The sequence below is a fragment of the Sinohyriopsis cumingii genome, unplaced genomic scaffold (assembly GCF_028554795.1).
Source record: "Sinohyriopsis cumingii isolate HCF-2022 unplaced genomic scaffold, ASM2855479v2 utg002264l, whole genome shotgun sequence".
In the NCBI taxonomy this organism is placed as follows: Eukaryota; Metazoa; Mollusca; class Bivalvia; order Unionida; family Unionidae; genus Sinohyriopsis; species Sinohyriopsis cumingii.
This window is the reverse complement of record NW_028316175.1, coordinates 392828-405889: the sequence shown is the minus strand read 5'-3', so window position 1 is coordinate 405889 and position 13062 is coordinate 392828. Positions and strand designations below refer to the sequence as shown.

The following is a 13062-nucleotide window of genomic DNA, read 5'->3' as shown; positions in this document are numbered from 1 at the left end:
TTGGATATTGTACTTTTGGAAATTGTACATGATTTAAGCACACTGCTAACTAAAATGACTGCTCCCTTGTGCTAAAAAATCAGCCTGAATTAGTCTAAAGTACACTATCCATAGCAGCTATTAAAATAGGGAAAATGAATTTTGCCAGACTAGACAATACCAGCTTCTGAAAGCACAATGAATGAATTACCAAATATATAAAATGTAAAAAAAGTTATCGGCTCCTTTTTATACAATTTACCTCTGAAGTTCAGGAAGTGAAAATGACCTAGTAGAGCTAGCACTTTTTTGAAAGGTGCACATCTGGAGTAAGGCCAAGCTGTATACTCTATAACCCATATTACACCCATCAATCATACATCAAAATGAAGGGAATTAAAGGTTCTTTGAATTATACCTATAATATACAAGGTCTTTTTTAAATAGCCAGTATAACCAGTGAGAAAAGCCGGGTAAATTCTTTTTCTTTAAAATTCTAACCCTATGCAAAATACGAAACTGTAGAGCGCCACCTTAACTATGACAACAAAGAAAAGAAAAGTGCACTCCACTTTGAAATTGTCTGTATTTTCATTGGCTTGTTTGTCTGCCTTTTCTACATTTTGAACTACCTCTGAAATGAGGGGCTGACTGTTAGGCCATCTATTTTTGTCCATCAAGCTCATATTTAACATCACTTACAGGTTCAAAATCATTTGCTGGTATCACCATTAACATTCTCCCAGCTCTAATAATTTGATTTACTTCCCAACTTCATAAATAAATTACCTTGATCATTATGACCCAAGCAGTATTTGTCAAATCATCTATAGATAAGAGCTACAATATTTCTTCTGGCTGGACTGAATCTAATTTGCGTTCTGACACATCACTGCTTTCCATGAGCATGAATTTGTAAAAAGATTTGTGCAAATCATTTGATCACACACCCTGGGAGCTTCTGTGTTAAAACTGTTTACTTTCCCAATCAGACAAGTACAAAAACTGCTTACTTGCCCCAAATAAATTCTTACTCAACCAGCAAATATAGATTTAAAGATAACAATGGTAGTGACGCTAAATTCGATCTAGTGAAACACTGCTTTCCAGAACTGACCCATATAAGAGTAGTTGCTTGTAATTACAAATTGTTGAGTAGTCTGCCCTCTCTCTAGTAAGCATTTATGAATATTGGAGAGAGAGAGAGAAAGAGAGAGAGATAGAGAGGGGTGTTTCTATGAATTGGATCAATCAAATGGAAAACAAGCTTCTGGCAGAGAGTATTTAACTTGAAATAGCCAAATGTTGACAATATTCTTGACAAAACATATTATTCATTAAAGAGAAACACAGGTCAAGTTGAATCAGCATTCGCCTGGAAAAGTAATCAGAAAATTCACTAGAGTGCTAGAAATTTTCATTCCCCATTTAGAGTTGACCAAATGAATTTTCAACCCCGGACTTCAACCCTAACCCTAACCTCTATCAAGTTTCCCTAGAATTTATTTAATGTTCAACAGTGGTCAATGGTATATTATCTAACACTCTGTGTTTAACAGAACTATGTAGACAATATCTTGGAATATCTGACTTTATACAGTACTGACAGATGGGTCACAGTGATCTTGGAATATCTGACTTTATACAGTACTGACAGATGGGTCACAGTGATCTTGGAATATCTGACTTTATACAGTACTGACAGATGGGTCACAGTGATCTTGGAATATCTGACTTTATACAGTACTGACAGATGGGTCACAGTGATCTTGGAATATCTGACTTTATACAGTACTGACAGATGGGTCACAGTGATCTTGGAATATCTGACTTTATACAGTGCTGACAGATGGGTCACAGTGATCTTGGAATATCTGACTTTATACAGTACTGACAGATGGGTCACAGTGATCTTGTTCTTAACCATGTAACTTCAAGATTCTCTCCTTGCCTTAATGAAATAGCATTGTTTTTATGCATAAACCCATTTTCAAAATGTTTTTTAACCTTGAAATCCCCAAGTCCTACTTCTTTGCTATAACAGGAAATTATCCTCAAATTTTTGGTGCAGGTATATGGTCTGCTGTATGGCTGACATAAAAATAGGGCTTCATTTTACAAAAGAAACAAAAATACTGCAGATCATATATTCTGTTCAATGAAAAGAGACAAGATTTCAATAAAGTTACCTGGAGTTTTGGCAGGTTTTTTTGGTGTCTTGTGTCTCTTAGAAGCTGCTGCAGCAAAGTCTGACATAGCTTTCCCAGATGCTTCAGCATCCTCCAATCCTTTATTATGGTACTGTTCAATATGTCGCTCTAGCTCATCTATTACGGCCTGACAAAATAATAAGAAATTTCCATCACAGTAGTGTATATTGATGCTCTTTTCATTATAAACCCCTTACCATTTGACCAGACAATCTCTACAGACAACAATACCAAAAACTTTTATCCTCAATGACAACCACTTCTAATCTTATCTCTGACCTTTAAGTATCTCTTTGCAACAGTTTATAAGGAGTGGGGTGACATTACAGATTCCTGAGCATAATAGCAATCAACCATATTCAGTGCAATACACACTGTGTACAGTGTGACCCCGATACAGCATGCTCCATTATAACATGAATTCTGATATAACATGACCATGGTGTGTATGCAAAAAAAACATTTTTTCTTCTTAAAAGTACAAAGATGACATGGAAAAGTTTACTATCATTTTGGGGAAGAGATCGTGCATGAATTGATACAAGATGATCGTGTCCTTTCCCCTGAAATTTCATATGCATTTTTCTTCCACATGAAATTTTTTTTAACCTCTTAAAAGCATGAAAAAGAATATGTAAAAAATTTATTCAGGGATCATGCTGGGCTGCGACAATGTTGCAGATTGTAATTTTTTCCCCATATTGGTGACAAAATATACCATCTCGTGATTATTGTTGGATGTCTAAATTTGTATATACAATCTTGGGTTTGGAGTGGAGAAATTCAAAATGCACCATGAAAGGAGGCCAAGCCGCAAACTTGGTGTATAAAATGTACTTGCATCTATCTATTGTTACAAAAATTCTTTGTTCATATTGACAAACCATCTTAACAGTGTTTATGCTGACATCTGTCCTGAGTACTGAATGCTGTGATCAACTCAAATAGTCATGCTATGTGAAACTTCAAAGAAAACTAATTACCTCTGAAGCACTAATCAGTCTGTATTAATACTATAAAAAATTCAGTCTCAACCAATCTTCTATAATTATTTGATGTTGCTGCCAAAATAAAAATTCGGCATTTGTTTGGTCTTCCAAAGTTGTTCTTTAGCAGCGATTTCAATAACACATGCACCCTTCATCAAAGCAATCCAACTACAATCTTCAATAAAAAAATAAAGCAGCTTTCATCAAAGGAAGTCAACACCAAACTTCAATAAATGCAATGAAATCTGGATTGTTGCATTTTCCAAAGTGACCAGAATATGTTAATTGTGCTGTTAAATTTTCCTTTTTGAAGGTACAATATTTATGCTACTGTTTGCTACAAATGGCAGCATAAAACACAAAATAAATTTCCAATCTCTCAAAACCATAGATATTTGGCCATCAAGCTACTTTTTAATTTGTACACACGTTTTCATTTCCCTATGAACAGCCTCATCCTTTGGGTAGCCTCGGCAAGATGATAGCTGTCTCCAGCTGACCAAAATCTAGGCCAGTGATGTTATTTTTGTTTTCTAACAGATTCAACTCAAATTCATGGATTTTTCATATCATTCTCAGTTACTTAATGCATAATAGGCTGTACTGCACAAATGTAAGTCAAAATATTCAAATGTATTTCAGACTAATTTTTTCTTCATTTGATGAAAAGCACCTATTTTGTAGCACACTTTTGTTACCTCCTCCCCACATCTTTATTTTGTACATGCATCATTTTCTTCAGCTAACTGACTTGACTGGTTATAACACAGTTCAGTTTATAACATGGTCGGGTTCTATCAGGTTAAACTTCTTTAGATTTAAGCTCATCATTTTCAGCATATGCTAACAATATTGTAATATCCTCATAGCAAGTCTGTACCTTCTGGAACAGTTATCTCCCTTTATTAATGTTGGGGACTCTCCACTTTAGAATACATTGGGAGAGACATCCCAATATAGTCACACCAAATAAGCATGTATAAAATTTCTTTTTTTGTGTAATGATTTAGTAAATAAAGTGGTAACAAGACATCACACATGCATAGTGAAGTTCCAAGAAATCTATAATGTTGTAGGTAGGTTTTATCAACTGTGATATGCAAGAGGGGTTGGAGTCCCATAAGGGATGCTGGAATAGAGAAATGTGTACTCATTAGGGAATTATTCTGAATTGAGCTTTGACGAAAAAGAGTTATGTGCACTTTTTAAACCATGTGTAATTATTATGCTGAATACGGTACATTTAATTCAAAGTTCTTGTTTGTCTCTCAATTTTCTACTTTAATATTGACACAAACTGAGTCAAATGCAGCATACTTTTTACCTCATTGCTGTCTGCTTCTTTGCAATTTCAGATTGTGGTTTTAAATAATGAAGAATAAATGTAAGTCCAAAATTAACACTCACAACGGAAAATTCTATTGATGTGAAAACCATCAGAATTATTTACTTGCGAGAAGAATGTATCTTATAATCTGATTAACACGATTTTCCAAGTTAAATTCACAATGACTTCAAAACTGTAAAAGAGGAAACAAACTACTTTTAATTTACACCTTTAATGCCAAAGAATATTGTTTTGTGTCATTAATTATAATCCTCCATAGCTCCTAAACTGTAACTAGGGAATGAAATCGGCTTCCAAAAGTACTGCACTGGGGTATTTTATTTCAGCAACCCCTGAAAAATCCAGATTTCTGGAGTGACCTGGAAAATTCATATGCGTGTACTCACCTTTGCTTCCTGTTTCACAAAGCTTCGACTCTTGCTAATGATTGTACAGAAGCAACTGTAAACTTCTTCATCTGCCAGCTTGTCTCCAAAGCAAGCAAAATTCTCCTGCAGTTTCCTTAGACACTTCTCACTGTATGACAACATAGACAGGCAGTATGACAAATCTCGCCACTGGCGGTCCACTCTGTAGATGTGAGGAAGGGAATAAAAAAAATTCATTTTAAAGAAATATTACATAACAAAGTACAGATCCATAAAATCTTGGAAAAAGGAAATTTATGGCAGTGAATTTTTTCCAGCTATTTATCCTTTAGATGTACATGTATGCATATTTGAACACAATTTTTCATTCATACTTAGTATTGATCATAGGACAAAGAAATTCAACTAAATGCAAAAAACTGAATTTGATTGCTGAAGCATGAGTAACACCACACTGTACATAAAACACTGTCAGAAAAATTGAGCAAAATGCAAAAATCTTACAATTACAGGAGTGTGAAAGTTGATTGTGTCCAACTATACAATCATCAGATTTTATGACTACATACTAAAGGAAAAACTGGTTGACAACTGTGACAACGCTATATGAAAAGCAACCCCTAACTCTCATATATACATTGCAGGCAAGACAACATGAAATCAAACTGGATTGTCACACATATGAAAATTCTACAGTAAATTTGGACATTTGTGCATGGTGCAATTCTTTGGGATTTAATGACCAAGATCCCAAATATTTCACATACAGACTCAGCAAAGAACACTACAGAATGAGTGGAAATTACATACTTTGTGGCCCGATATCGGTGACACAATTTCTCCACCAGGCTCTCACAGTGCTTCTCCTTCTGGATGAATGAAAAAAGATACCTGAAATGACATAATTATTGTAAAAATTGTGATAAAATAGACACAAACTATTACAAATAAATAAGCATACAATGAAAAGTGCACAATGAAATTTTTAAAAAAGTTTAACATTTAACTTTACACGTTGACTAATAGCAGGAAGCCACATCACATATGCAACTTAATCTGCAACATGACCAGAGTTACTGCTGGCAGGGGTAGGGCATGGGCGATGGTGAGGGCAGAATTTAGGTAGCGTATAATGTAGTTTGAAAGCACAGATATATAAAGAGTTAAGTTATCAAAAATTACTAAATTATTTTTCTTGTAGCCAAAATAAATACACTTCAATGAATGTATTGCAGACAGTTAAAAAAAAATTCCTTGCAACTCTTTTCCATGGGACATGTTTTCCTTATTTTGCTACATCCACAAAGTCCATGCTAGGATTTTATTCTGTCTAAAGAGTGCACCCTATGCCTATAATTTCAAATCAATACTCAGAAAAAGTAAGGTTGACTTTGCCTTTTCTCAAGCTACAATCATCATCCCCAATTTCCTGAGCTCTAATGGCCACAGACCAGACCTAAACGACTTGCAGAATTGCCAGTAAACTTTACATGCACAGTGGTATGTGAAAATTTATCACTACTCCTCTTTAATAGATGGGCGCATCAACACTGAGCTGTCACCAAAGCCTTCTTACGATGTTTAATTGATTCAGATGAAAATAGTGTTTATCTCAAGTCTAATATGGCATCATGAAAATCTTGCTATAACCTAGTGGGACTATATATAACTATGACAGTTGTTGTTGTTGTTGTTGTTGTTGTGGGGTTTAACGCCATTTTTCAGCACGATGGGCTATACATGGCGGCCAGTATTAATGGTGGAGGAAGAACCCGGAAAACCCCGGAAAGAACCACCGACCCACGAGAAGCTACTGGCAAGCTTTCTCACATGCCCACATTGGCTGAATCTTAGACTCGAACCCACGCAGACAGAGGTGAGATGGCAGTGATCCGTAACGAAGAGCGCTTTAGACCACTCGGCCACTCGGGAACTGTGACAGAGACTGGATATAACTGTTAGTGTGACTAGATATAACTGTTCGTGGGACTAGACATAACTTTCTTTGATTCTATATAACTGTTAGTGTGCCTAGATATACCTGTTAGCAGGACTAGATATAACTTTTAGTGGAACTTAGTGTGACTAGATATCACTGTTAGTGGGACTAGACATACCAGTTGGTGGGACTAGACATGTGCCAATATGATAAGGATGCCCATTAGAAAAAAAAGCAAATGAAGCAAAAGTTGTAAAGTCAAACAGGAACCAAAACTGCCATTCAATTTTGTCGGAAAATAGCAAAAATCAAACTTAACTTAGGTTGTTTTAATTTAAAGTGCTATAAGAAAGTTATTAAATCCAGTTAAATTTATTAAGCAAAAACAAGAAATTCATGGCAGCAATATATCGAACCAAAGTAGATACAGTTGAAGTATTAAAAAAACATTCCGACAAATGTGACCTTGAAGAAGCTGAGGTTTTACAAAAGATGGGGTGTAGACATGTGTAGCAGGAGAGAAATATATGTGGTATGAACAAATAAAAAATTCAAATAAATCAATAATTCTGATTAAGTGGGTTTTGATAAATGAGTTTCTACCAAAGTTTCAGCTCAACAATTGTAAACAATCAAACTTACTTCATTATTGTCCTGAAGTTTTCTTCATCTACTCCAATGTCCGGATCCGATAGCCTACTGACCATGTCTGGCATAATGTTGTACACTGCATTACCCTATGGAAAGAAGGTGAAAATTTGGGAATTAAGAATCTTCTATGTGCCTACAAAACAGAGACTCCCTATGACCTTATGTTCTGGCATATACATGTTTAGTGATGGCATTTCGCACGAAAACCATGAACCAGCACCATTCCACTCAACATTACTGTATTTGTACGACTTCACATTCTCGACAATGAACCTATGCCTTCATTATAAATTTTCACTGCCTTAGGCCATACACAATGACACCCCCTCCCCTGCACTGTGGCTATGAAGAAAACACCTGTTATTTGGCGATTTACCATGAAATTTTGGATATTATTCATACAACGACCAGCTCAGCAGACAAATATTTATGTCAAGAATAAGAAAATAGTTCCAAACACTTTGCCCCTTTGTTTATTTTCATGTTTTCATGACATGCTAAGGTATACGTCTTAAATATAATTCAAGCTAAGTAACATTCCATTGCCAAAACTTCACTTTTGCATATTATGATGTTTTTAGTTTTGAAGAAGAGTAAATCTTGCATGTGTTTGTAAAATTTTGAATTTTTAACATAGCTATAACACTTTGCTTTGATGTCTGCAGTGTGGCAGTTTATAGTGATGTCTAGTATTGGGGCATAATGCCACAGACATTGAGCATGATGTCCCACCCAGTCACATTATCCTGACACCAGGCCAACCAGTCCTAACACTAACCTCTTAATCCTGAGCACCAAGTAAAGCATCTACTAGTACCATTTAAATAAGTCTTTAGTATGGCTCGGCCGGGGTTCTAGCCCGCGACCTCCCTCATCATAGGCGGACATTCAAACCACTTAGGCCACCGGAGCGGTCCAAATCTTGAATGTACTCTGCAATCCACAATGCCTAAAGAGAAGTAATCAGTTTTGAAAAACACTAGTACATTGTGAAATTTGCCCTTACTGCCACAAAACTCACAATGTTGGTGAAAACAAGACTTAAGTGTGGCGAAAATCCAATAGTAAAAGTGGATTTCAAGGGCTATGATAACATAGCAACAATAATGGTTTTACATGTGAATGGTCCATGGCACAATTCCCAGCTCTAGCATGTGCATTAAGGTTGTGGTCACTCAACCTAAATGGTAGTTTCCTCTCTCTTTTCTGGTTTCTCCATGCAACCCCTTGCAACCTACATCTGGGCCATTTTGAAATGGTTTTTCATAGAACAGTATCATGCTTGTGAACCTAGCCATGATTTTTTCATCAAAAGCTTAGGCAGCAAAAAAATGTGAAGTGCACATTATTTTAATGATTATATAGATTTCCGGATCTAAGCAATCTTGATTTAGTTAAAATTATGTGTGTGTGTATGTGTAATTTGGATTTTTAACATAGCTTTAAAATAAATTCAGTCATATCACTACGATGTCTGCAGTGTGGCAGTTTTTAGTCTAGCACTGGAGCATCATGTTGCTGACATGTAGCGTGATGTCCCACCCAGTCGCATTATCCCAACACCAGGTCGACCAGTCCTAACACTAATCTCCTAATGCTGAGCGCCAAGTGAGGAAGCTGTCAGTACCATTTTTGTAAGTCTTTGGTATGACTCAGCCGGGGATCGAACCCACCACCACCTGCAATCGAGGGGGACACTCTAACCACTAAGCCACCAGAGCAGTTTAAAATTCTGTAGCATCATGGAACTTTGTGCATATGTGAGTGTCCCAATCAACTTAATATTTTATACTCTGGTTTTCACAGCTAATGGGAACCAGGTTATGATTTACTCCACTGTGAATATTATATGACTTCATAAAAACTTGTACACAAAACTCAAATATGGAATCTTCAGATTGACACCACCAGAAAAGTGATATCAGTTTGATACATCTGCTAAAAAGCATTCGCTTCATGAAGATAGTAACTAGGTCCTTGTCACAAAACTTTATTCAACTCTAAAACATTCTGACCAATCAAAAAGTGGCATTTGTTGATTTGGAAAAACAGTTTGAGATGAGCAGCATATCTTTCACAAATAAATTCACTAAAAATGCGAAACTTTTTGTTTTAAGTGTATTCGAATTGCTTAAGGGAAATTAATTTTTAACATTTAGCATATACCTCCTTCTGTATGTGTTTAATATGGTTCATTCAGTCGGTACCATCTATGGTTTTAGGTCAGATTCTGGATGTTCATGCTTTTTTGAAATAACAGTACTTGATGGTGGCAAAAACCACTCAAACTGAACCATATACTCGAACGCACCCTAAATTAATCTTAGTTATAAACTGTTTCTTGCATCCTATAACGCATGATCAAAAGACATATATGTTTTTGTCTTGTTGTATTCACAAATTACCACAGTGAATTTACAACAATGCTAATATTTCCAAACCAGGAGAACCAAATATATACTTGCTCATAAGTCAAGTCAAACTGTAAACAACAAGTATTGTAATGCACCTGCAGATTAAGTCATTATTGTTTGTTCTACTGATTATTCCTAACAAACTGTACAGACCCAGACCTTCCAGCATATTAAGTAACAAAAGATCTGAGTTTGTACAGTTGGAAGTTGGACTTGTCTTATAAGCGAATATATACATTAAAATACTAAATATATGAAGTGATTATGCAGAGCTCTGGATTAAGATTTTTAACTCAGGAGAAACAGTTATTACTCAAAATGTGGAGTTAAGTTTTATCAGTAGCTGACACAAAGAAAATGAGCAACAGTGACCATAATTTCTTGCACTGTCTGATCTGATATTGTTGGCCAGCAATACAAAATTTCAGAATTAAAACAATTCTATGTGTAGCCTCCCTTTCTAGTATTTTCTTAAACCACGGGAGACATCAACTTCGTGTAGATATTGTAAAACACGATATACTAAAATTTATGACCTTGCATTAATGCCAACTAAAATAAGAAATATCAAGCTATATCATTTTCAAGACATTCTTCCAAACAAAATATAACTAGAAGGACAAAATGTATTCAAAGCTCAATTACAAATATAGAAACAAATCACAACAAAAACAAGAAAATTTACAAAATAATTTTCATACCTTTTTAGCCAGCTCATGGAAGAATAATTTGGCCAAGTTGGAAATCCTCTCATCATGATCAATGATACAAGTGGCCATCTCACTGATTTGACCTTTGACCTTGACCATGTCATTGAGGATCAGATGGGTCAGAACCTGAATGGTATTCTTCCTAACTTGGGATGATTCATCACGCAGTCTGAAATTTATAACATGATGAAACTGATACTTGGGATGATTCATCACGCAGTCTGAAATTTATAACATGATGAAACTGATACTTGGGATGATTCATCACGCAGTCTGAAATTTATAACATGATGAAACTGATACGTGGGATGATTCATCACGCAGTCTGAAATTTATCACATGATGAAACTGATGTTATCATAAACCAGTTCATATTCCTTGTGTAACACATGTAATCAGGGCAGTTTTTGTGCAAATGTACATTTGTTCAATGGACCTAAATTGGAGGGGGAAAAAATTGTTTATTACTTTTTAGCAGACTTTATAACGAAATGATTTTAACATTATCTCTTGTTCAAACATTTTGATTTTTATGATGACTGCATTGAATTACAAAGGTAACTGATGCAGTGATTATTTATTTTTATCTACTTAACAAAATGCATGGTAAACATCAAACACACTACAGAAACTTACTGACAATTAGTTACCATGATTTCAGTATGTTTGTGTTTCTGAGGGACTTGCACAACTACTAAACATGTAAATACAGAAAAAATATGTTGATATATTGTATGTCACAAAATAGTATTCAAAACTTCCTGTTTAAGCATAAATGGTAACCAGGAAAGGCAGTTTTTAAAAAAAGTAACTTTAAAAAATATGCCAGAGTATTCTGATTATTCAAAGAATTTATACGAAAATAATTCAATATTATAAATTGTATCAATCGGTGACTACAACAATGAAAGTATCTACCCTGATTCCTAAGTATGTTTACTAGGACAGCCCTGCATAAAATACTAGTCATACAGTTTAGCATAGGTAGCAGATAAATTAAGTAAAAAGAAAACAAGATAAACAAGAAATCAATATTTATCTTCATGTGATAAATAGAATCATCTTCATCTGATAAACAGAATCATAAATTTATGCCACCTTCACAAGAATTTTATAAAGATGTGTGATGTGATTTTGATTTTTAATGTAGCTTTAACAATTTTTCAGTCATATCACTACGATGTTTGCAATGTGGCAGTTTATAGTGATGTCTAGCACTGGGGCATCATGCCGCAGACATGTAGCATGATGTCCCACCCAGTCACATTATCCTGACACCGGGCTGACCAGTCCTAACACTAATCTCTTAATGCTGAGCGCCAAGCGAGGCAGCTGTTAGTACCATTTTTGTAAGTCTTTGGTATGACTCGGCTGGGTATCAAACCCACGACCTCCCGCATCCGAGGCGGACGCTCTAACCACTAGGCCACCGGAGCGGTTAATTTTATAAAGACTCACTGAATTCAGTGCCTCTAACCAGGTATGCTGTCAAGATTTTATCAAAGAGGGGAGCTCCCAATTTGTCACCAAAATATGGCAGTAGTGGGGGAAAAAAGAGAGGGAGATGTTTTTGTCACTAACAAAGGATCAAATTTGAAACAAACCTTTGAATAAGTTTTCTGAATGTTAAAAGGCCAGAAGATTGATTGATTGATTAATTGATTGCATTTTAACAGTGCATCAGCACTGTTAGGGTATTTAGCGCCAAACAAAATGTTATATGTATAATCTTTTAAAAATTATAAAAAGTCTCATATCGACGAGTGATATAAAAAACAAATAGTTGAAATTAAAACGGTGAGATGGTAATGGTGCAAAATAAAGGTTACCGATCAACGGGGGATGTAAATGTTGTATGTTAATGAAAAATGATGAAAAGGCCAGCAATATATTACAAGATATTGCTAAAGACTTGTATACTGTTTTCATGTCATGACTATACTCAAGTGACACAATTATCTTAAGCTATTTTTGACAAAAGTTCACAGATTGTGTTAAAATTTATGTTGTTCTGGGTTTAACACCATTTTTGGGGGCACATGCTAAGCTATACCTGGTGGCTAGTATATCCGGTGGGGAATGAAGCCAGAAAACCCAAGGAAGAACCACTGATCCATGGGAAGCTACTCTCACATACCCACATTGATTGAGCCCAAGACTTTTAAGCGACCTTCAATTTGCATGAGGTTCCAAGGAGGTCAGGGAAAGTCAGAGGGAGGACTGTAAGGTTATGAAATGGAACAGTTTCCTGATTCTACAATGTAAGTATGACAGCAATCACTCTAAGGATTTGGAACTTAAGACCAAACAGAAACTTAACCAAGATTTTCAAATAAACGTAACCTAGGACTGTAAGGTTATGAAATGGAACAGCTTCCTGATTCTACAATGTAAGTATGACAGCGATCACTCTAAGGATTTGGGACTTAAGACCGAACAGAAACTTAACCAAGA

At 35.5% G+C, this 13062-nt stretch overlaps 1 protein-coding gene across 1 annotated transcript in view; it reads right to left on the bottom strand.

Moving 5' to 3' along the window:
- The window catches only part of LOC149770829 (condensin complex subunit 1-like), a 99762-nt gene that overhangs the window by 8866 nt on the left and 77834 nt on the right, over positions 1-13062 (bottom strand). Inside the window, exons 28-32 of the mRNA XM_089949068.1 lie at positions 10600-10777; positions 7476-7570; positions 5705-5785; positions 4913-5096; positions 2169-2316 (exon numbers count right to left, since the gene is read on the bottom strand). Of these exons, the coding sequence (XP_089805194.1) occupies positions 2169-2316; positions 4913-5096; positions 5705-5785; positions 7476-7570; positions 10600-10777 (686 nt within the window). The remainder of the gene's footprint in view (positions 1-2168; positions 2317-4912; positions 5097-5704; positions 5786-7475; positions 7571-10599; positions 10778-13062) is intronic.